The sequence below is a fragment of the Anguilla anguilla genome, chromosome 7 (assembly GCF_013347855.1).
Source record: "Anguilla anguilla isolate fAngAng1 chromosome 7, fAngAng1.pri, whole genome shotgun sequence".
Lineage (NCBI taxonomy): Eukaryota > Metazoa > Chordata > Actinopteri > Anguilliformes > Anguillidae > Anguilla > Anguilla anguilla.
The window spans coordinates 9740821-9766660 of NC_049207.1; the positions used below are offsets into that span (position 1 = coordinate 9740821).

Below are 25840 nucleotides of genomic sequence, written 5' to 3' on the forward strand. Positions count from 1 at the left end.
TCCTTTCTTTTTTTTATTATTATCTGCAAGCATAATCAAAATCAATCTAATGTTTAATCACAACAAACAGGACCAACCACGCCTCCAGCGCCTGCTGTTGGCATTTCACTTTGCCGGTGATTAAACCAGACCGGGTTTTGTTCAATTTCACCTTTATTTTTTTTTATTTAGCTCAGAGAAGACAGCCCTGTAGCACGGCGGAGGGTGAGATTGCTCCCAGCGCTCAGTTTGCATGAAAAGCCCAGCTGGGCCAGGAAAGGGGAGCCGAAATGGATTCTGTGATTGTGGGCAGATACAATGGATTCATCTGTAATCCCCGAGTGTGAGAAACGACCCACAAGAGAGCCTTGTGTAACACTCCCCTTGTCCCAAAAAAAAAAACAAACAGGAAACCCGGCAACTTATTCCCCACCGGGCAGGGACAAATGGACCTCATTACCACGGTAACCGCAAGAGGCTGGGTCACAAGTGCACTGGTACAACTTACGCTGGTGTAAATCTCAGCGGAGGTGTCAGAGGATGATGGGGTCTCCTGACGGATGCTTATGTGAGGAAGGCACTGATTTGTTTCTGTGTATTTAGGTTTTTTTTTGTGTGCTTGGCGTGACAGAGGGAAACGCTCGCGTCCCAGGCTGGGTGTGATTTTAATCGGTATAGAAAGCGAGAAAGGGAGTGGGCTTTCCATTGCTGAAGGAGCAGGGTCTGTGTCCTTCATCCAGTCTCTCTGAAGACCTGGCAGCCACACCGAGCTCGAGCAGCTGCTCTCGAACAGGAAGGGGAAGCACGGTGGTTCTGATTGCCTCCTCTGTGGGCCGCCAGTGAGGGAGCAGGGGTACTGATAGCGGTTTTTTATTACACGTGTGGGTTCTGAAATATGAGATCAGTTTCATGCCAACACAATGGAGATCAACAACACCCCCCCCCCCCCCCCCCCCTTCCCTGAAAACGCACCTTTAACTGTTCATTTCCAAGTGCAGTTGAACATAAAACAAAGGGACCCACATTTTCTATGTTAGGTATATTGATGTGAATGCATACAGTACATATCATAATTTTCACACAGATCACTTACACATACATAAACACATACAATTCTCCTGAAGGGGAGAAGACATACGCTACACACATTGACTGACAGTAAACACACACACACACCCACACACACAGTCATCCGAGAGAAGAACAGACAAAACACCCACAGTTTTGTAGCTGATGTCACATGTCCAGATCTATCACGATGAACCTGTCTGTTGATGGTGGGGCAGATAGTCACCTACCCACTACCAAACCCCCCCTGCCATCCACCCGCCACCCCCCATGTGCGGAAGACAAGGTCGCTAATAATGTGAGTTGCTGTAGCATTTCCCTTCAGAGTAAGTCTTTTGTACTTTTAAAATAACTGCTGAACAGAGACAGGTAAGTGGCTATGGAGGTGATGGAGCAGTAAATGAAATGAGTGTTTTTGAATTTTAATAGAAAATGGAAGGACTAGGAGCATGCACTGGCTTTCATGTGATTAACAGTTTGATGCAATAGCACTGGGACAGTGACACAGATTTTGTTGTTTTGGTTCTGTACTCCAGCTTTTTGGATTAAAAAAAAAGAAAAAAAAAAGATGGGTGATCCCTGTAGGAATTACAGACTTCTTATACACATTCCTGGCTGATCAGCTGTTTCTTGGCCACCTGTGTTGTATCATTAGTTCATGCCCAATAAAGCTAACAAAATGTCTGGAGTTGATTATAGGTGTGGAATTCGCATTTGGAAGCTGTTGCTGTTGTTGTTGTTGTTGTTGTCTCTCAACATGAGGACCAAGTAAACTAATGACAGGAAAACAGGCCATCGTGGAAAGTGTGATGATATTATACTTGTGCTGTGACATGATACTTATGTGCTGGTAAAATATTTTACTTTTTTCCTGTTGTCCAAGAAAAAGAAAAAAACAAACAAAAAAAAACACAAGGCTAAAGGTACTGTGAAAACAGCCAATCATTTTAACTATGTTATTTGCATAAACCCGCCCTTGGTCAGTCTCTTTTAAGAACGAGGTAACGCATGCCGTTTCCTGATTTAGCATCTAGGACCGCAGTGCATTATAAAATTACGAACGAGAGAGATTTCAAAGACTAGCGAAATTTGCCAATTTAAATGTCCTGTGTCAGGGCATTTTAATCATTACCATCTAAAAAAATATCATCCAGAATATGAAGAGCTTGGACATAATTTGTCAATGTGCCGTAGCCTACAGCTGTCTAGCTAAATTGCTAGGTAGCGAACCTATTAGATATAAAAAGTTTAGCAATCTGAGAATTCCTACAGAATCTCTGGTAGGCTACCTGAACATGCATCTGGGTTTTCCCCGTGGCTTTGAAATCGAGATTCTATTCTGAGTTGAACATAAGGTGTTGGCCAATACAGTTCAGAGATGTAGGCCTACCTGTTGATTTATATACGCCATTTTTGTTTGTTTGCCTTTCCGGTGCGGTAGAGTGTGGGAAGGAGATGGGAGAAGCGCGTGTGCCATTTACGGTCTGTTAGCTAATTAACACACGGAGTATGTGAAAACAACGTGAACGGCCACCGAAAACGACCTGTTCATCTCGATGGGTAAGAAACTCTACATTTATATATTTTTTATATTTAAAAAATGTGTTGAAATATTTGTCCGGTAAACCTTGTGGAATAATATATAATTGGGTATAAAAATGTCCACTCGATTAGTTTCAGTTCCTGATTCTCAATGCAGGAATGCTCTCACCATTATGTGAATTTCAAGGGTTGTTATGACTACTTATGATTCTTGCGATGTTGCCATTGAAGCGGCTAATGAAAACCAAGGTCGAGTCATTGAACGTTCTTGAGTGGCAAGGAATTGTGAGACTGTGGAGATTGTGAAACTTTTGCCTCGTAAATAATTCTACAACAGGCAGTATAGAATATTTGTGACGCAGTATTTCTGAAAAATTTCTGTCTTTGCAAAACGTGTGATTTGAGCGAATAATGAAGAGGCTACATGGCTCAAGATTAGGACAAAGCGTGGGGTTGTTTTGATTGAATGTCCACAGCTCCAGGTGTCATCTGGTGTGTAAATGTCACACTCTGAAGGAAAAAGAAATAACAGGAGGAAGGGAAATAGCCGGGGAGCGCCCAAAGGTGCCGTTTAATCAAACATATGCCGGCGTTAATGGCCGCTGGCTCTCATCGCGGGAGGCTGCGGCGCTCAGATTGCTTGGTGGTTTGCGGCTCTCGGAGGTAGAGGCGAGAGAAACGTTATCTCTGAGTTTGCACAAGCCCTGCCCTGACCCCCCTCCGCTGATGTGTGCAGACCCGGGGACGCGTTTGTGGTTCCTGCGGGGAAACGCGAGAGCCCCACAGAAGGCGCTCAGCGTCTCTGAACGCATCAGGTTCATTAACATGCGCACAGGGCCTCGTTGCTTTGCGTATGAAGAGGTGCCATTTAAACCATGATCATGATCGTGTGCAAGACCATTTCTATTCTTTGGCACGCTTTGGTGTTTTAACGCAGAGCCAGATTTTGGCGCACTTTAAGAGGCCATTGCGTTTAAAAAAAAAAGTAACTTATTGGGAAACATCAATGCAAGACTGTGTGGCAGCAAAATATTGAAACAACACAGGCCAGAAATGCGAAAATAATTATAGGATATTATTGGCTGCTGTTTGGATATGGATTATGATTGGATGGGGAGATTGAGTTGTAGAAATAACTGACTTCTGATTGACAGGTTGACCAAAAAAGCTACATTAGAGTAGATGTGTTCTTTAATTAGTTACTAAACTAATGAGTCGGTTGTAATGAGCTAATTAACTGTGATAACTCGTTTTTCATTGAGTGAAATATATGAGGAGGCAGAGGGCATGTGTGTCTGACAGAGACCAATACCAGGGGATTTTTTATTAAATGGGTTTAATTCCTTATTCTGATAGAAAAACAGTGTCCTGTTGTGCTTTCAGCATTATGATCTATTATTAGTGCTCAAGCTGGTCCTTTTTGTAAAATAGCTAAAGAACAGCATTGTAAGCTTGTTTTTTATTACGGTACTTTTTATGATAATAAAAACACATACACAGACCCATAATTCACGATGACCTTGCCAGTGTCCTCTTAATTGTGCATACAAAAAACCGTCATTTTTATAACTGTAGATTTTACTTAAAATTTCCCTGGGTTTCATAGTAAACAACTAGCTGCCTTCCTTTTTCTGCCAAGTCCATCATGCTGCATCCTGAGGCATCAGGGTTACATTACAGGAACCGTACCGAGTCAAACCCGGTGCCAGACAAAAGAGTGGAAGTGCGACATGCTGCTATCTGTGGATTTTGGGAAGGGGCGGAGGAGATGAGCTTTTGATTATCTATGGGGTGAGGGGGCAGAGAAGATGGATTTTTGATGGGGATCGGGGTGCGGGGAGGTGGACGAGATGGTCTGTCCGTTCGGCCTTGAAGGCGACTCAGCCCGTCGGGGTTCGACATGATCAATGTGGCCATTACGCCCCCCCCTCCTCCCCCCCCCCCCCCAACCCCCCCCCCCCCCCCCCCCCCGGGCCCGACCCAGCCGATGCGTCGGCTCAAATTTATTGAATGAATTAGGGGGAAATGGACTATAAAGGCAGCAAGATGGTTAAGCAGCCCATGTAAATTCACCGGGTGAAATATGCCACGTGCGCGTGTCCATTAGTCAGGCCCCCGAGCGCGTAGACATCGGAGCGCGGGGGTGAAATATGGGCACAAACAAGGCCGTGCTTCCCAACAGCAGCTAAACATAGACCCAAACAAGGGCCGCTCTCAGCCCAGTGACACGCGGTCTTCAACAGACCGTCCAGTTTTCCCTCTATTCAACCAGGTAGGGCAACCGAGAGCTCCCATTGTCCTTCTCAGCGGTAGCCTGTTTGAGTACAGAAAGCAAGGGACAGCGCAGCCAGTCGTCTCATTTTGGAGGGGGCCGGGCTGTGCCGTTCTCCCTCTTTATCGCAACGTGCAGAGCATGGACATTCGAGGGACTGGCAGGCTCCAGCCATGGTGCAGCGCTCGCAGATGGCTTCAGTCATAGTCACACACCTTTAAAGCAGCTCCACACAATGCCCGTCCACGGCCAACTGGCCACAGCGCCTCTGGCCGGTTTGTGACTTGGCTTTTCCGAGCAGGACGCCTTGTTGCCAACAGTCGGCTAAAGGTTTGGAGAGCTTTATGCTCTCCAGTTGGTTGCAGTTCCCATGTCCGACATTATCAACGGTAAAATGTTTTCTTCTGTCAATTTTTCAATCCCAGTTTCATTTTAGTTGCCAGACATGCTTTTTATTTACAGGAAACTTACTGGTACATTTTCATTTTGCCCTGTTTTTAAAGAAATGGCGGCCCTATTTTCTCCCAATTTGGGATACTCAATTTTATTTGCAAACAGAGGTCATCGCTACAATCCTCACTATCAAGAGCAAATCCCGCTCTACTCTGAAATGTGATATCTGTTCACCCGTAGTTCAGCAGTTTAGCTCACACTGACACTGAGTTAGAGGAGGACTCTTCACATGTAGCTTTTAGAGGCACACTGTTGGTGCCGGACAGACCAGAGGCAATCATTTGGGGCGTGATGAGTCGTGGGCGTTCCGCCAACAGAAATCCCTCCCTCCCCGGGCAATGCTACAGCCAATTATCCGCCACCCTGAGGGGGCTGCTGGCCAATCAGGACCGGAACAGTTCAGTTTCGATAACAGACCACAGGGCCCATCCACACACTATGACAGGATGACCCACCCAGCAGCAAGGGAACAGATATTTCCCTGATTGATTTTTAAGGAAGCTGCTCTGATACAGGACCGTGATCAAAGATGTTGACATGAAGTGATTCTGCATTTTTAGGGATATTTGTTTAGGGAATTCCCATCCTGAATATTTATGACTTGGAGATTGTTTATTTTATCGCCGAAATAGGATTTCTGTAGCTCACTATACTTGCCTCTGAATGAGGTCTGTTTGTGGCTGCCGACTGCCTCATTCTGTTAAGGCCCTGGTCTAGTGTATGGATGGACCTCACATATTGAATCCAGACTAAAATGTAAGAGACTGGAACAAAAAGAAAGTGTTTTATAGGTCTTTTCCTTTTCATTTTTCCCCCTATTGTTCTCTATCATTTCCTGCTTCGGCTTAAAAATCCTGTTTCCATTTTGCATTTATTTTCCTGCTGTCTCGATTGAGATTTTACACCCCCCCCCATCCCCTGCCATTTTCATTTTCCCCAATTTACATTGCTTATTTATTCTTCGAATAAATCACCCTCCATTTTCTGAGTATCCAGGAGAAATGAAGACAAAGTAACAAAAACACCGTGTGTTACTGTTATCCAGAGGGGGGCGCTGTAGGACAGAGTCAGCATCTGGCCAGGTGAGGGCAGCCAGAATACCCTGCACAGATGATTTAACAGAGGGATGGATAGAGGGCAGCCCGCAGTTGTGGACTCTCTCTCTCTCTCTCTCCAGGCCCCATCTCCGCTAACTCTCCAGGAGAGAGCGAATAGCGGTAAGCGGAATAGCGGATGACGGCGGTCTCTCGGCGCGGACTCCTGAAAGGCGCTGTTTGTTCTACGCGCGATAAAACGTCTCCCCGCGGCACGTCGCTTTAGCCTCATAAGATAACGCCAATATTTATTTCCTCCTCTCCTCTGCGGACCCGCCTGCACCTGACATTTTCGTCGGGGGGGAAAAAAGGCGGGGCCGGCTGTGCCCAGCGATGAAAACGCGGGGATAAAACCGGAGACAACGCGGGCAGCGGAAGATGAAAGCTGACTGCGTTTTTAAACGGATACCGCTGCGCATCAGTCTTACTTCACTTTGTGTTAAAAGAAGTACACTGACGGAAGATAGGAGCTAAACGTGTGTGTGTGTAAAGATGAGGCCGAAATGTTTCTAAAGATATCGCGCATCCATCTGTGAAAAGTGCATCTTTTATCCCCAATGGTTGCATGAAACAATGCCGAATGACGATCTTTAAAGAGTGCTGTCATTTGTTTTATCGGCACACCTGTGCTTTCAACTTGTATCACTAAGAGAGAAGTTCATTTCCATTTAAAATATAGTGTGCTGAAACGAACACTGCAAAGGCAGTGTGTTTGGTGTGTGACATTGTGATTGTTTTGAGTCTCTGGTGTGCCAGCCTGTGTATGCGATCAGTCTTGCTCGACAAACTGTGTTCTCTGATGTAGCACCGATTGCATCTGGCTGGTGTGTACATTTGAAACCAATTTCTGTGTGTCACTGCATGGCAAACATTTTACATGGAGGTGGAGCAGGAATGATTTATTTAGCCAATTAAAGTGAAGGATGATTCGACGGCCAGACTGAAAGAGCCAGATTGAGAATCTCTGCCCGAACAGCAGTGCTAACGGGCCTAATTTTATGCGACAAATGCCTTGGGATCTCAAACAACTGCGGCAAGTCAAGACCCCATCCGGGCCTCCATCTCGGTAACGGGGCACCGGAATGACTTGTGCCAGGGTGAAGGCGCCCGCGATCCAACAACATCATCCCCAGGAGCGGCCAAGTTCCCCCCCCCCCCCCCGCCCCCAGAGGTCTCCCGTCCCGAGTGCCAGCTAAGCCCAGTCTCACTCATCTTCTGCCCTTTGGCAGGGCAAAGAAACGTGGTGCTGATTCTGCCAGCTGCGGGAGCTGCCGCTTGGTCTGACACATTGTGATGTATGTCTCACATTTGCATTCACCTTACCCACCATGCACTTCAGCCAGTCTCAAACGTGGGCTATCGTGATGTTCGTTCAAACATGTCGAAAACGAGTCGGGGGTGGGGGGGGAGCGACAATCCCCCCCCACCCCCACACACACAAGTGTTTGCCCACCACTCAGCCAACACCGCTCATTAAAGCACTCCGGAGCCAGGAACAGATGGGCTGTGCGTACTCAGGTAATCAAATAATTACAGCAATTATGTAACACAGAGCTGAAGTGGAGCCGGAGTTGCGAGCTCCGGCTCCTCCAGGAACCCGGACCGCCGGCTTTGGCTCGGCCGGCTCGCTCGCTTCCTGTTTGACGATGACGACGCCGCCGCGCGCGTGTGTGCCCGCGTGCCGCCGTCGTCGCGTTCCCTGTTCGTCCGCCTCGGGGCGAGAGCCGCCGGCTGTCTGCCCGCTCCGCCGTCGTCCCCGACCGCGCCACCCCGCCTCCAACCTCCGCCCCGGCAAATAAAATATAATAAATAAATAAATAAATAAAACAAACCAAACGCATACCCAGAACTCGTTTGCAATTGTTAGAGCTGCTTTCCAGATGCACGATTTTCAAATAAACCTTGTTTTCAGTCAATTAAGCCCTCCCGCGAAATGATTCTCATTTCGGTAGCCCACGAGTCAGCAAATGAGAGAGTGTTAATTGCGTCATTTAGAGGAGAACGGCACAGCGTGACCGGAACGCCGATCGGCTGCCACCGGGTTCCTTGGAGTGCGGAGACAAAAAAAAAAAAAAAAAAAAAAGCGACATTACGAAGTGTAATTACTTTCAGCGTCATTAGGTGTGCAATAATACAAGCGTTTAGAGGGAAACAATAGTCGTGGCGCTTTCTTTCTCAACCTGCTCTGGACACAGTAAAGCCCTGTTTGAGCGCCCAGGTTACTCTACCTGATATAAGTTCACACAGCTCCTCAGCCAAAACCTCGCCCTCCCGTAAATGTCAGACGAGCGTTTCCTTAAAAAGCGGCTGCCTCAGGTGCGGGCAGCTCACTTCCTCTGCAGTACTTCGCCCGGGCGGTTCGATTCGGCGAGAGAGAGAGAGAGACTCCAAACAAATCTCGCCCTTCAGAAGCCCCGTAAGACAGTCGTAAGCGGCCCCTAAATGCGACATGAAAAGGGTTAAGGGACCGTGGCGAGAAGGCGAGGGCCTTTTTCGGTCTCCGGTATACAATGATTTGAAAGACCTTGATTGAACCATCTGTCTCACTGTCCTGCCGCATTACGGCCATCTGGGTGCGATCAGACGTTGACATGGGCGATGGCGGAATCGCGGGGGAGAGGGAAACAATGAGGATGGCCGCTAAGTGCTCCTCGATGCGGCTATAGATTAGATACGGTGCCATCTGCGCGGTGACAGCAGGGCCCTGTCCAGTGGGTTGGAGCAAAGCAAGAGATGAGGTGGAGGAGGAGGAGGAGGCTGGGAGATGGAGTTGACAAGGGCAGTCTGCCAGTCCCGCACCAGCAGTCTCAGAGACATAGAAGATGACTTTTTTTGAGGTGGTGGCAGGGGGGGGGGGAGGCAGGGGGGCTAAGCGGTCCTGTTTTATCTCTCTAACTCCTCTTCATTTATTCTCAGTCTTGATTTGCCTCACACTGACCACGCTCTCTGCAGATACCGAAATTATGCATGCCCGTCGCTAATGGGCAATCATCATTGCCGTGGTCCCAGTTGGTGTGACTCAAATCTTCTGGCGGCTCGGGGGTTGGCAGTGGGGTTCTTAGTGTGCTTGAGTCCTGCAGATTTCTCAAGGTCTCTGAGTAATGAACTAGCATGCGCACAAGCAACTGCATTTAATTTAGCTCAGTACGTGAGCCAGTTACATAATGGATGGTTTGGAAGCCCTGAGAACCAGAAGCGTCCCAGGCTGGCAGACCCTACACTCATACATTTACTGTATCTCAGTGCATCAAAGGAAGTCACATGGCAATGTATTTCCTCCTCCTTTCCAACTGGTATAGCTTATGTTTTCACACATTGTACATTAATATAGTATAGGAACTTACAAACTTCTGGCTACGAGTCAAGTTCCTTCATCACAATGTGTGTGAGACTTCCACCTGTGATAATTATTCTCTGTTACAGATCAACAGGATAGTTGCACCAGGAAAGAGCTGCTACTCAGTGTTACATGCATCAGTACAACACACACAGGTGGTCCCGATACTGTATAATACCTGTCTTGTGTTGTGCAGCAACACAAATGAACAATACTCCGACAATTTGTTGAGATAATTTCAGTAAGATGTGCATGATCATGATCAGTCACAGTCAAAATGACAGGACATACATTCACAAAAAAGAACCTGAAGCAGGGGAATGTTATGCTGTGTTTTGTAACTTTAAATCAATTCACTATTTTCCAGAACATAATTTTTTCCAACGTTACCTCGGGAAAACAGTTTGTCACAAAATGGTGGCTTGTCAGGAAATAAAAGAGGAACATGAACATTAACATTTCATTGATCGCTGTCATCATCGGGTTGTAATTCCGTGCTCATAGACAAATGTCATAATCCCGCGACAGTTTTTTTTTCTCCCAGGACTTTCATGTCAACGTAATAGTATATGACAGCCAAAAGAAATGTTCCTTGACAAGGCCTTTGTCTTCACCTTTTTTGAGACACAAGGGAACCTCAGTTTCAGCCTACGACGGCAGCTAAAGTGGTGTTACGGCAGCAGTGAGTGAGTACGCATCTCTCTCCCAGGGTACCTTGTGTTTACCCCGTTTACTTCCTGTAGAGACGGGGAGCAGGTGTGAGCTCTTAGCGGCAGATGATATGTTTCTATCGATCCCCTCCGAGGACTTGTGTAGCCGTAGTGGGATGAAGAACCCGTAGTGGTCTGTTGCTATGGTGCAGCTGTCAGTGCACACGCAGAAAAGAGTGGAAGGATGATTTCCCTCTGTGACATCATGCCTCCTGGAGGTGCAGATCACTGCCCAACCTCCCCCAACCTCCCTTTGGCCAGACTTCCAGAATCAGGTGGGTTTGTGGCAGAAGCTGACTTTCCACAGGGCTGTGATAATTGGCTACGGTGAGAATGGAAAATTTACCCAGAGGATGATGGAGATTGACAAAGAAGGCAATGTATATTTTCAATACTTCCACTATAGTTCAATACCATGATCTTCTGTATGCTATGCAATAAAATATGGTGTAAGTTAAGAACAACTTCAGATGTACAGCATGATACTGAAATAATATTGCATTCTTCCACCCTACTACTTTGTAAAGAAGCTTCTTGCAGTACCATAATTACAGTGTTAAGGTCAAGTTTTCGTTTTCACAGAGAAAAAAAGAAATTCTTTAACTCTAGCAGTTGAGTATTTGCACTCCAGGGCATTTGTTGTAAATTGCTTTGGGTTTGAGAAAAGCGCTATATGAAGAAAAGGCAGCATTATCATTATTGACTGTGTGCTCTTTGCTGCTTGGATAAGTGACATCTGTGGTCCTCGGCCTTGAGTTTTGCGACCGCACTGAATCAGAAGGAACCTAATTTCCTGTTCCATTGGCTCAAGACACCCGTCGCTCGGCGTACCCATACTCCGGCTGATTCCACGCATCCCAACGCAGCGCCATCGCTTGCCTGTCAGAAAGAGCGGGAAGTGAGAGGTAATCTCGGGGCCCGCCTGGAACCAGCTGAAGCAGGATGACATCGTCAGTGCCAGACACAGGTGTAATTATACACTGAATTTATGGCGTCTCAGATCAACCATTTGAAAGCTGGAAGCAGGTGTTTGTTAGTTTTTTAAAATTTTGTTTTGTTTTTTAAAAACGTCTTTTATTTTTTATTTTGCTAATGTCCCCAGAGACTGGGGTGAAAATGAGACGGTGGCCCTCGGCAAGATTCTACCTGTGAGGCCCCGAATAAATCAATAAACAAACGGCGGAGTGTGCGTGAGAGGGAGGAAATGGAATTTACTCCACAGACGGGGAGATTGGAAAATTACCAGGCTTCATTGTCATGCCGGTCCAGATAGCAGCGTAATGTATGGCCCGTATCAAAACAGTGAGCGAAAACGGTGGCCGGGACGTAGGGAAAATATCTCTCCATTGTGCCAGGGAGGGGAAAAAAAAGGGGGCTGGGTAGAATTTATTTTTCTCCTGCAGTCATTTTTATGTAATAAACCCATTAAACTGTGTGGCATCTCATTCCTCTGTTTTCCAGCCACGTAGATTCGTCAACAAAATGGGTTCTCCGTGTGCATTCCGTATTATTGCAGGTCCTTAAAGATAACAAGATAACATATATTGGCTCTATGTAGTGTTTTTATATTTACGCCCCTGTAAGGATCGCACGCAGCAGACGGGCTGTTCTCCGCTCGCTCGGGAATGCCCCGCGCTATATTACCTCTCCGCGCACTCAGCCCTCTGCAATCTGCCACGCCACACAGCATTTACACAAAATAATGGTTTTGCGGGTGAGGCCACAATACATCACGGAGCAGCTTGGAACGCCAGCGCGCAAACACAAACACCAACTGCTGCTAAGAGAACCAGGGCACACTGCCGTTTTTTTTTCACCGTCCACCACGCAGACTGACGACTAATTTAGCTAATTATGCTATATGTATTACCAAAACACTAAGTCTCATTCCAATGGATGTTAGCGACATTGGTGTGGTTCATAGGCTACGTTACTCCCGCTCAGCTTCAGGGCAATGCTGGCTCTCCTTAATCCACCGACCACTCCCTGAGGTGGGGAGGGAAGATAAATTGATTCAACGCAGACAATAATTGTTTGAATGGGGTGATTAAAGTGCCTGATTCGCTTCAAGGACCTGACATTGCAGTCCCCCGAGAAGTAGAGTTGAGGAGTCTGGAGGCATGACTGGTCTTTAGGACCAGGATTTTCTCTGCAGGCAAGAGGAATTCAGGACAGTACATTAGCCAACTTGTTTTATCGAGAGTTCCTGAGGTTATCGGACCCAGAACACCTCTCCCTTGCCTGGAAATTTTTTTTAAAGTCTGAATCCCACAGGAGAGATGGCGACAGAGCCAATTGCAGCTCAAAGGCCTGGAAGGTTCTGAACCCTTTCAGGCAAAATTTGCCCTGATTGACAGACTTGGTGGTTTTGATGGAGAGCAGTTTGTGAAACTCCTAACTCCATTTCCCAGGGGCTGATGTCACGGGCCTCTGACTGAACCCCCCATCAAACTTTATCGGGTTAGATGCTCATTTCATTCAAGTCTCCCCTTTTCTCCAAGGTCTTCCACTGTTCTCTTACCTGTCCCGGGCACTTTCTCCAGTCACCTTGTCAGTCACCTCAAAGTTAATCAAGTCCAACCATCTCCACTTTGGCCTGAGGGCTTTTCCAGACACAAAAAAACCAAATTGCTGTCAAACAGCCACATTTCATATAAAGGCCAATAGAGATGAACAGGACTGTGCCTCTCCTGCAATACTCTCTGGTTGTGTATCTCCGCATAACAAAACAGATATAGGGGTTTTCCCAGGTTTCTGAACTGTTGGAATCGAAAAAGGTTCTTTGCAATTGAAATGTCACATACCATTTCACTGGCCAAATGGTTTTTGGTTTCATTGCCGGGAACTACATATCGATTCCATTGCCATTCCTTATTCAACTTGGATTCTGTGTTCAGCAAGGAGTCAGAACAGTATTGTCAGATGGGAGGAATGTGATTTAGCATAGTATTGTGTATGTATGTGTGTGTGTGTGTGTGTTTGCATGTATACAGCTTCTACTGTAGTTGCTATCACATATTTTACGGCCAGATCGACTATGACATCTCCCCTCTGTCACAGTACTGTTTCACATGACTTTGCTGGGCCGACAGAGTGCAGCTCATCCGATTTTGGACGTGCGAGCAAGATTCGCCGCGTGTGGGAAGAAGACAGGGCCGGCGACGCTACGGGGCGAAGCCCGCCGGGGCGATTTAGGGGGCGGAGGCTAACCCGTCGCCCGGCCGTCTCGTTCCAGACCTTTTATCGGCGGCCAGAGGGCTGGTAAACGAGCGGAACCAGGAGCCCGACTGAGCGCCGTCGCTCGGCCTGTAATAAACGCTCCCTCCTTTAATGACCCGACTCGCCCCTGCTGCTCGGACCCGCCGCCAGGGCCCGTCTCTGGGACGGGGGAGGGAGGAGGGAGGGAGGGAGGGAGGAGGGCACCGAGCCAGACAGAGGTGAAAGAAAACAGTCAACAAGCTTTTGTTATTTTCAAATGACCTTTATTATTCACTTCCAAAGAATCATACCATTCCCCACAAAGTATAAACCAAAGGCTACACTTTCAATGTCTTGAAACCCGCAAGATCGAGAAGTACTATTTCATTTTAGTTCCTGTTTTAAAACTTGCATCACATCATGAATTTTCAGTTTTCAGTCATCTCTAAACCCCTTTATTGAAATAATACTCTCCAATGAAGATTGATGTTCCTGTCACTGCTGATTTGAGGCAGCACAGTGGTATTGGTCTGTTAGCAAACACAGCTGCTGCTACTGGATGTTGAACTGGAAAAAAAGAAACTTTTCAGGTGACTCAACTATTGCATTTTTGCAGCAATGTACTGTCAGCAAGCACCAATCCCCTGAGCCCATGACAGACCCTGCAATAACATACAACAGGTCCTCTGGGCATTGGACTCCATAAAATCAGTAGATGCTTATGTTATCAGAGTGGAGATTAGCACTACATCTCCCTCTAGCATTCAGTGTGAAGGAGTTAAAATGGAAAAAACCCCCACCATATCCTGAATATTTCAAATGAGCTTCTAATGGGCCTGGACAGAAATCAAATATCCAACTGCGACGCCATGGTTCAAGAGTTTAGGTCTGCCATCCAAAGAGGGGTTGTCAGGACGGCTGATGTATAGCTGCAATTTTGCAGAGCAACAGGATCTTGGCCGCAGAGAGGAGCAGCTGTCGGATGGCTGCCTGGTGTACCATTCAGAACAATCGCACAAGCAGGCAAGGCTCCTGACCGACCGCACCACCCCTGCCCGTTTCTAAATGGGGGTGTCGCAATTCCCTCAGCCTATTTTACACCGTGTCCTTGCCCTCCCCTGTGCCCCCCCCCTCCCCCAATCTCACTTTTGGAGCTAGTTTCTGCTGCCATCACCTCACTCTCACTACACTGATGGTGAGTGATTCAAGTCCCCCCCCCCCCCCATACCCTTCGCTACAGTGTTTTGAGATCCAAGGTGCTATATAAATGCAATCAGTTTTGTTATTGCTAACCCATCCCCTCAGCCTCTCTGTGTGCCACTCGTCCATCCAGCGACCTTGTCGTGGTGTGACATCTGGAGGCTCGGTCATGGTTTGCCTTCACACTGCAAGACTGCAATCTTCAACTAATGCGAATGGACAAGATATCCGAGAATGAGAGACCTAGGCTTCAAATTCTGCCACACTGAGAATGCAATGGAAAATTAATATAAGACTATCTGAGGGCAAAAACACATTGGGTACATGCCACCCCATATACAATCTCTACAATCTGCTGATTTCCCACCTGCTTAAAAATAATTAAAAAATTAAGAAATTGAAAGGAGAGGCAGGAACACTTCATCGCACACTGTAGTCCCCAAAAACTGATGGGAACACGAACAGGGAACAACACAGGCTAGGAACGCCAAAATACAGCATTTAGTCTGAGAATACTCTACATGCAACACTCCTCTACACCCAAGATGAGGCAAACTAATGTGCTGAGAAACTGAATCTACAGTTACAACACTGTTGAGTTACTGTAGTTAAAGAGTTTACTGGGTTTGTAGAGATCAGACCAAAATACAACATAAAAGCAAACAAAAATATTCACACAGTCAATGCACACCTAAAAACCTACTAAATGTTCACATACAGACTACTCAAGGCTCATGCTCAAAGCCAACTAAATTCTCATAAACTACTCGGTTGCTCACACACACAGAGCATTCTAGGCTCATACCCAGTTAACTAAGCAGTCATACACTCAGCCTACTGAAGGCTCCAACTCAAACCCAAATCGACACTTGTACACAAGACATACTCAGTATCCAAGGCTACTTAGCCAAGGTCCTGGATGGCCAGTCCAGTAGGCTTCCCAGATCCCTGTAGACCATTAACACCTCACAACCCGGAATAAACCTTCAATAAGTTAAAGACCTTCAACCCATTGGCAGGGATGAAGACACAGACCAACCTGACCTGTCCAGAGCATACTACAGCAAATATACTGATTATTCACAATACTGGATATCAATTACAAATAAGGTGAGGTGCCTTATATAAACTTGAAAAATAAAACTGATGATTATGAGGCAGTACATTTGTAAAATATCCAAAGAAGCACAAGAATGGCAGATATGATTATGCCTTTCTGTATGGAAAACTTACACAGATTAACCTGCTGGAGTTTCAGCTTCCAAAGCTGAACCCCCAAGGCAGTATTTGCACATGATTAAATGGTTATAATTTAATATCTGATCTACAGCTTGACATCATTTTAAAACGTCTGTGAAAAAACAAACTCCGAAGTACACATTAACTCCCCTGGAAAGTAGTCATTTGGAAGGACCATGCACATAGCAAGCACGTGGTGTTTACAAGACTATTTTGGCGTGTCCAGTGAAACTGTTTCCAAAGTTTTCTTCTCAAAAAAACAAACAAGAAAAAAAAAACATTTTGTTTGAAGCTGAGATGCGTATGAAGATCGGTTTTCTTTAAAAAACTGTCGATGTGATAAACAAATGTGAGTTTATGCACATCAGACTTTACTGTTGGATTTGTGCATTGCTGCCTCTGGTGAAGCCCCTCTTCAAAAGAACTGGAGTGCTGGAAAGGCAATAATACTCCATCACTTACAAGGTTTACGATTCGGGAATGGGACTGGCTACAGTTTTCTCCACAGCACTTCAGCACAGTTCATCTCCACAGTGAAATGCTACAATATTTTCTATCGTCGTTAAAGCCAAAAAAAACAAAAAAACAATTAGATCACACATCTATTTCTAAACACTTTTTTTTTGCCATAGCAGCAGTAAGCTACATCCTTAAAAGAGTAACAGGTATTCTCTGCACAGGAAGAAAAAAAAAAATCAAAACCGGTGAATTCATGAATTGACATTTTCATGATTTCGTTGAACCAGTGTCTACATGGGACAAACACACTGACGGAATAGATCCAGTCAGAGGCCAGCTCTGCTGGAGGTCTATGTCTCAGGGGTCGAAGGAGATCTATACCTTAACAGTTTAAAAGTGCCAAGGTGCAAGGCCCTGCTACTGCCGCACCACATCAGCAATATCTGGGGCTGCTCCTGAGAATGAAAATTAGATGGACACCTCCGACCAGTTAAAAAATTAATCTCTTCTGCCAAATGCGGCATAAGGATTTATCATCTAAAATGAATCGCAACCGGTTCAGATAGGAAGGTAGGCAGCATGCAGGAATCTTGGCCTTTTACTCTACATTTTGGTCAATACATATCCTTGGTCTTGTTTCCATTTCCCATAGTCAGAGGACTAAGGAGTTTAAAGAGCTAATTGGTTATGTGTTTGAGGATCATGGTGGATCTGCAGTTATGTTCTCATTTTCAGGACCAACCCAAGGTATACTTTACACACTGAACCCCCACTCCCTCCCTGCCCCTCCAAATCAACCCAAAACCAGTGATGACTTCCTTCAGTCATGGCAAGGCTACAGGAAGATACAGACCCTACAAATACTTTCTGTAAAAGGATAATACCAGATAACATTCTAAGACAAGCAGTGCAACACTAAAAAAAAATAACTTCATAATTGCTGATTACCTTTGCTGAGTTTTTTTTTTTTTTTTTAAGAACCTTGCAAACTGGTGCTACAGTTGAAGTTACATTGATATCTAGCAGATTCACTATTCAGACCCCATCTGTTAAACTAGTGATCTTTTCAGTGCAGGCAACAGAAATGTATCAACACAACACTGCTCGAGCTACAAACTGCTACCACGCCAGTTAAAACAGTGGCTCCCCTGTGAACTGCTTGCTGGGTGTCGGTTTTGTAAAAGCATTAACCATACACAGGCATGACATGTCTTTGCATCACACGTCACTGTGATGACAGAGACTAAAATATGTGTCCGGTACACTGGATTGGGAGACAAAAAAAAAGCATTAAAACCTATGTATAATGAATGGAGATTAAATGTATACTTGGTCATTTAAATAAGATGTGCATTCAACATGGTAATATAAGATAACAGTATGCAGAATTATTGCTTTTCTGGTAGTTTTGGACCATTTCCCCCAAGCACATCATTGGCTCTGAATAATTTGTAGCAAGTTTGTAGCATGAATAATTCACTTTTTCTATGGGATGTGGCAAGGCAGCGGTGTTTAAATAAATGGTTTTAAATAAGCTGATAAATGCTTGTTTTCTGAACTGAAAAAGCGAACGTACATAACCAAGATTACATTAACTTACTTGATAATGTTACAGTCAGACAAATAAATCGGCCGTTTTACCCAAGGGGGAGCGGGAAGCCCAGAGGAGAATACAGAGTGGCCTTGCCTTGGACACCTGTGTCCAGGAACCCTGACTCCTCTGTCTCAGCCACCGGTCCTTAGAAAAAGGAACCCGAAACTCGGTCTGCGGGGTTAAGTGAAAAAGGCAACCGCTAAATGTGCGCCGCCAACAGAGAGTTCACAGAGCTCCCTCTGCTAAACGACTCCCACCTCCTTCAGCGCACCAGACACACGGCACCGCTACACCCAAACAACCAATCACAGCCACTGAAACAACCGGGGGAGTTCACAGAGCTCCCTCTGCTAAACGACTCCCACCTCCTTCAGCGTACCAGACACACGGCACCCCTACACCCAAACAACCAATCACAGCCACCGAAACAACCGGGGGAGTTCACAGAGCTCCCTCTGCTAAACGACTCCCACCTCCTTCAGCGTACCAGACACACGGCACCCCTACACCCAAACAACCAATCACAGCCACCGAAACAACCGGGGGAGTTCACAGAGCTCCCTCTGCTAAACGACTCCCACCTCCTTCAGCGTACCAGACACACGGCACCCCTACACCCAAACAACCAATCACAGCCACCGACACAACTGGGGGGGGGGTGGGGGGCGGGGACAATGCAGGCGTGTCACGTGGAGGAATGTAACAGCACGACAGCGGTGCAGCTACCGCCAGTGTGACCTCTCTGTGTGACCTCTGAGCCCTGTCCAATCCCGCAGGGCTCTCCTTCTGACGTGGCCCTGGAGGGCTATATGACGGAGGGGGTGCAGAAGTCCTCGAACAGGGGCTGGTCCTCGATCCCCCTCGCGAAAAGGCGAATCAGCTGGCGGTGCACCCTGGAAAAAGGAAGCAGAGCAGCAGTCTGGTTTAGCGTGGCAAAATTGATATTGCGAAACAATACAACATAATGATGTTCTAGCTGAAATCATTAGGTAATCTGTTCTACATCCATGTCTTTCGCTGACTTACTGTAGATGTAATGACATAACTATAAATGCTGCAGCAGCCTTTTTCAAAGAACAGCAGCCTCTTGAAACAAAATGATATTCAAAAGAATGAATACTGTAACAAAAATGCAACTTATATTGAGCTATTACTATCATCCACTGATCCAACGCCAGTCCACCACAGTGGAGACCTGATAGTGACAGGTAAAAGCACAGCCAGGCTCAAACCTGCAGTACCTATGTTACAGTGCCCTGCGGTATAGACAGTACTCATAGTGAGAGCCTTTCCACACATAGGCACTCATGAATGCACCCATTACTGTTGTATTATTATGGTACCAGTTGACTGTCCTGGGCAGCTTACAGAGTATTACCACTGTTAAATTCCCACAGCCTGTTACCATCAGAAAATGGGCAATCATTTATGCAAGCACATCATAACAAGTACTTTAGTCTAATATTTAAACTTAAAATCTTAATTATATTATTTTTTGTCAAGTAAGACAAAAAGATTGCCAATGAGGTCAGATAGATTGACTCCGTGGGGTAAGAAAATTTCACTTGTCAAGCAAAAAGTAAATTTAAACAAGCTAATTTACTTGTGCGGGAAAAAAATAATTTAAGTCTCATTACAAGAATAAAACGCTTGTTAAGATGGTGAGGGGTGTCCAGCCTTATCTGAAAAGAGCTGGTGTGGGCGCAGGTTCTTGTTCATTCATATAATTAACTAATCATCATCTTCAATCAGCTTGCTAAGTAGAACGAGTTGCTGTGGCTAAAATAAAAGCCTGCACCCACACAGGCCCTTTTCGTACAAGATTGGACACGCCTGATTTCATAGATTCATCAAGGATTTATTAAAATGTAAGAAAGTGTATCATATTGTGAGTCCCAAGTTAACACCGCTCTTTTCCTGGTAAGAGCGCGCACGCTATGCAGCGAACCACAACACGCGTGGCCTTAACATGTTCAATCTGCCGTTGACGGCGTGGAATCTGAACCCCCCTCACCCCCCCCCTCGCATCCACTGCTCCCGCCACCCCCCGCCGCGCTGCCTGTCCGCACCCCTCTTGACCACCACCACGTCCTCATCGGTTATCCGAACAACCAGGTTCATTTGCTGACTCACTTCGAGAACAATTACCGGAGAGGAAAAATGCAATGAGCGAATGGATTTCAATTTAATTAAAAGGGAGTGCGCTTTTAACGGAGGGAAGGCTATTAAATTAAGGACATTACACAGCCATGCATCACTGACAAAGTACAATTCGCTGATTGGTTACAGCGGTGCATTAAACGAGTGATGAATTCGGGAGGCGAGCAGTCGTGCTACCGGGAGATTCCTGGGCCGATACCGGGGCTAAGCCTCTCCTGATTGCCGCGGTTCTGCCTCCAGATAAGACCGTAATGATCCTCGTGGCCGCTCGGAGTGGGGGAAAATAAGTAGCCGCGAACCGCGCGGAAGGGACTACGAGCCAATCGGCTCAGCGTGGGAAAGGACCGGGATCGGCGAGAGAGGGATCCGGATTCGCGCACGGACCCGATTGCTGGGCATGGCGAGAGGGCGTGTCCATCCGTGCCGTGGCACGTCCTGCCTGTGTCCCCCGCCCGCCCGCCCGACACCACACATACAGTCATTCATCACCTGGACGAGGCCACACCCCTATTCCCCTGCTGGGGTGATTCATATTAAAACAAACTGGAGCTTACCATGCAGCCGATTTTGCAACTTAAATTTCAACCTTTTGAAATGGGAGCATCTCATTTGAGAATGCTGCGTCCCTTTTTTTAAGACTAGAACGTATTGCATGGGGTATATTGTCCCATCTGGGAAGGGGTCGTTTCCTGCGTACACTTTTAAACGGCTGTATCACAAACACAATCAGGATTTGTTGCTATGCTTTATGTTGGATTTCTCAGATATAATAAGAAATGCATGTACAGTACCTGCACATAGATTGACAATTAATTCAATATTGCAGCAATATCTCTTTTTGGGATAATACTATCAACATAAAACAAAAATGCAGAAATAATTAGTATTTGTGTTAAGCAAGTAATAATTATCACACCTCCTTATATGTACTAGTTCATACCTATATAATTGAGCAGTCTAATGGTCACATAATGTCATTACCACACGATACCATAGATTTTTTAAAGACAAATATGGCTCCAAGAAACAACAACAGATGAAAGGGCACAGATAAAAGTTTCAGGAGTACTGAAGTCATTCTATAAGCAGTGTTTTCATAACTTGCGCTGGTCCTGTAGGGATTAAGGCTTCGTCAGAGCATGATGGCTTTGTTGGCTTTGTGGTGGTCATATACCGTGAGTAATATTGCGCTTGTCTATTTTGTTTTGTACTAGTGGCATTCTCTGAAATTCATCCAATACAAGAACATCAGCCAAATAGAAACAGCATCCAAAATATGGCAGAGTTCCATTACCTTGACTGCATTTGTTGAAAATAGCCATCGCTGCCTGGATCCTATCCATTCTGTGAGGGCAATGCAAGCACAGGACCTTGGGTTGGGATCAATGATAATGGGTAACGGACTGCATTTTTACGGCACCTTCATCGTCTGAAAATGGCTTGAGAGTGAAGGGGGAAGCTCCACTTAACAGACAGCGTTGTGTAACACCTACGCTGGTGTGCAGTCGTCAACACCTGCTTCCATTCGAGTCCTGAGGCCATGGCTGAATGATGCTAACCACCTACGAGCTATTAATCTCCTGTATTTATTTTCCATCATGTGCCGTTGCTTTTAAGCCAAGTGGAGATTAACGTGTTTTTCCACATGAGATGTTGGTTTAATTATTCATTAACGCTGAACTCCCATTTCTGTTCATGCGGTGTTCCCTGCAACACCAAGTGGAGATTAAAACATTCCTAGCAAGAGACGTTTGTTTATTTGGTTGTTCATTAACTTTTTTCTTTTTTCATCACAGTGGAACCTGACCCTGAAAAAGTGCTGAACTACTTTTAACTAGTGTCGCCCACTAGAGCAGGTTTATAACCTGCCTGAATTAATTTGAACTTTGAATATGAATTAAATTGGATCTCTTGGATCGCATTAGCCGCCGAAGATTACTTTCACTTTTGTATTTGCACACGGGACATTTTGACGTCGCTTTCCGCTAATAAGCCCAATTTAAGACTCGAAAGCAGCCTTATCTGCAGCTGTGCCCCACGGAGGACTTCTCACCTGGAACAATTACAGGGACTGGCAACGCGGAACACTCCGCAAATTAGCCCCGCCATCCCAGGTGCGCTCCCCTCCGACGGCGGAAAGGAACGATGTCATCGTGATTAGAAAACAAATCGCAGCTTAAAGCACCGGAGACCGTTAGAAGTGGCAGAAATTACGGGGATTAGACGCCGTACAAGCCGCAGTGCGCCAGCGCGCTCGCGCCAGGCCCGGTGTGGCAGAACGTGCCGTCGCCACGCTAATGCATTTTAAGAGCCTCTCTGTCAGATACCATCCATTAAGAGTTTGTATACAAAAATGACTCACACTCACAAACACACTCACTCACACACACACACCTACTCACTCACTCTCTCACACACACACACACACTCACTCACTCACTCTCACACACATACACACACTCACTCACTCACTCACTCACTCACTCACACAGATGTACACCGCCACGCACTGCCACTCTCAGACGCCAGGTGAAAGTGACAGACAGGCCCAGAGGTTCCAGCAGTTGGCATGACTGTGGCAGCAGTGCTTATTTACAGTGCCGAAAAAGCTGTGAAGAAACTCATACTTGCATACAGGCGAATGAAAGGCTAAGAGCTTTAGCGTGGTCTTACCCCACTTCGATGGTGGCATGGGGCAGAATCTCTCCGTCGCAGTTCCAGCTGCTGTTGACGGGGGTGCAGCCGCAAGCGGGGTGGTCTCTGCAGATCTGCCGGAACAGCCTCTTCCCGCCCCTTGCCCCGCCCCCTGCCCCGCCACCTCTCAGGTCCAGCTCCAGGTCGCTCTCGCACTGCGTGGGGGAGAAGCGGAACTTGTGCACTCGGTGCACCTCCACGAAGGCCAGGTCAAACTGCAGGAAAAGAGGAGGAGGAGGAGGAGGAGGTCCAGTTTAGGATGATGCCAATCACAAAGCTGGACCCAGCACACCGGCAACACACCCCCACAGTTTACTTTAACATCAGATGTGTTTTCTGTCTTCAGGTGGAGTAAACCCTGCAATTTACTCACAAACACACTCGCCTTTATTAATCCAGCTTCTCTGCATTCATGCAGGTTATTTTCTTAAAGTGTTGTGGCAAAGCGCACATTTATTTACTGGCCTCTTGACCCTACAGTGCCAGCAGCTGCAGTCATTACTGGCTGCTGAAAGCCTGCCTCGTTTACCCGCCCGTTCCAGGCTGTTTGGAAACGGCGCTCTCTGCCAGCGGCCCCTGATGAAACAGCGGACCGCCGGTTTCAGCGGGACACGGATAGTATTGAGACCCGAGCTGACCCGAGCTGAACCCCGCGTTACGCAAGTGCCGTCCCAGCCAAATGGCGGCACGGAGCGATTATTCCTCCTCCGCTCTCTTTTCTTCTGCCTCCCACTCTTTCCACTGGCATTTCCCTCTCCGTCTGTCTCTCTCTCTCTCTCTCTCTCTCCCCCTTTCCCTCTATCGCAGCCAACACACCATCCTCTACACTTCAGTGCCCAGAACCTTCTACACTGGCCTCAGGACAGTCAGGAATACCAAGCAAGGACTACTCCCGTTCCCTGTATTCCAGAGGTAGACCCTCAATGTCTCCTTTGCATTTGTCAGGGAGCTCTTGACTCTCAATTTAGATGACGACAGAACCGTGCTCGGTATTACAATAAAGCTTGTGAATGTGACATGGGTCTTGCCGGGCCATTTTCCCCTGTCTGTCAGCCCGTTAGTCCGTTAGGCAGCCAGCCAACCAATCAGCGTTACTCTGCACCGTGCCATTTACATTCGGGTCGTCACACAGTGCCACACAATGGACATTTTCCCGGTGGGAATCCAAAAAGTGTAACATCCGCTAAAAAGGCAATCGCGCTGACCTCCCGGGAAATGGCGGGACACAGCAGCAGAGCAGCGAATTAAGACGCTGAACAGAAATAGGTGGGGAAACTAGGTCAACGATTTTAAGAGCGATGGGACAAACTCGCATCCCGTAATATATGGAGTTCAGATGGTGCGCTGATCTTTTGCCCAGGGGAACGACACATCTGGAACCTTCCGCAGGTGACACTGCAGTCCGGCCCCAGTTATCTTTACGAGACGTCGAGAAGCCATTAAAAATGCTCGCCGTCCGTTTTAACGGCCTACGCATGTGAGGCATTATCACACCTGGATACGCAAGAGGAAGAGAGCGGACGCTCGGTGCCAGGAAGACCCCCGAAACGCTAAGCCGAGGGCTCCGGGGGGGGGGCGACTAATGGAGCCTGATGAGTCAATTTAAAAGGGTAATTGGAGCCAATGGGAAATCAAAGGGACGTGTCTGCCAGGATTTGGCATGTACATTCCTGAAGACTCATCTAAAGCCTTTTGTGAAAACTGAAAGCCGTTCTCAGTCAATTTTAGTCACGTGTACTGTAAGGCCCGCATACTGGGGATGGAGGGGTACCACGGTAATCTCTGTTCTGGGATATAAACACGGCAGGACACAATGGCATACTCAACTGCAGTCGCGCACTCACTTCAATTAAGTGATTAGTTTGTCAAAGAATATAACATTTGAATGGATGACAGGGAAGAGGAGTTGTAGGCTGGTGCTTAGCTGGACGAAGTTAGCGGCAGGCTAATTGCTTTTGCTTTTGTATGATATTAAGAAAGAAGAGAGACAGGCTCTCAACTGAAGTCACTGTCTTTGTATTTTCTGTGGCAAGAGACAGACTGTACTTAAATATATCTGTTGATGTAGCACAGGGGGAAGAGTCAGCGAAAATAGCTTGACATCTTTCAGTAGTCTCAGCATACAGAGTGGCCATACTAGGACTTATCTGATGGTAAACACAGAGAGGGCGATGGTATCCAGTGACCTTTGCTGGCTGGGACATTTGGACAGTGAGTCACTAAATCAGGATACGCTTGCTGGCATTTCTGAGGTGACTATAGTCCGGGACTGTGGGATTGACCATACCTGGTCACCTTTGACATTGTGGACAATGGGGTTGACCATACCTGATCATCTCTGTCATTGTGGACAATGGGGTTGACCATACCTGATCATCTCTGTCATTGTGGACAATGGGATTGACCGTAAATTGTCATCTTTGACAATGTGGACAGTGGTTGTGATTACACTCGTGTGGACAGTGGGACACAGGGAGTGACCACACTCGGTCTTCTTCGATACACATGGATAACTGGAGTGATCATGCACGGTGGTCTTTGCAGACGTGGCCAGTGAGGAGTGACCGTACCAGGTCATCTTTAATAGTATGGGTAACTGGAGTGATCGTGCACGGTGGTCTTTGCAGACGTGGCCAGTGAGGAGTGACCGTACCAGGTCATCTTTAATAGTATGGATAACTGGAGTGATCGTGCACGGTGGTCTTTGCAGACGTGGCCAGTGAGGAGTGACCGTACCAGGTCATCTTTAATAGTATGGATAACTGGAGTGATCATGCACGGTGGTCTTTGCAGACGTGGTCAGTGAGGAGTGACCGTACCAGGTCATCTTTAATAGTATGG

General features: G+C 46.6%; 1 protein-coding gene and 1 long non-coding RNA gene across 4 annotated transcripts in view; one reads left to right on the forward strand and one right to left on the reverse strand.

Moving 5' to 3' along the window:
- Positions 1–2309: 2309 nt before the first annotated feature.
- LOC118231866 lies at positions 2310–7552 on the forward strand. Its single transcript, XR_004766169.1, has 3 exons — positions 2310–2607; positions 6311–6396; positions 6492–7552. It is a non-coding gene; the product is annotated as an uncharacterized LOC118231866 (long non-coding RNA).
- Positions 7553–15845: 8293 nt separating this feature from the next.
- The window catches only part of LOC118231865 (ceramide kinase-like), a 32922-nt gene continuing 22927 nt past the window's right edge, over positions 15846–25840 (reverse strand). For all 3 annotated transcript variants that reach the window (XM_035426187.1, XM_035426189.1, XM_035426188.1), the window contains 2 exons: positions 22979–23214; positions 15846–19038 (listed from right to left, as the gene is read on the reverse strand). In XM_035426187.1, coding sequence (XP_035282078.1) covers positions 18951–19038; positions 22979–23214 — 324 coding nt within the window. In that variant the 3' untranslated portion in view covers positions 15846–18950. The remainder of the gene's footprint in view (positions 19039–22978; positions 23215–25840) is intronic.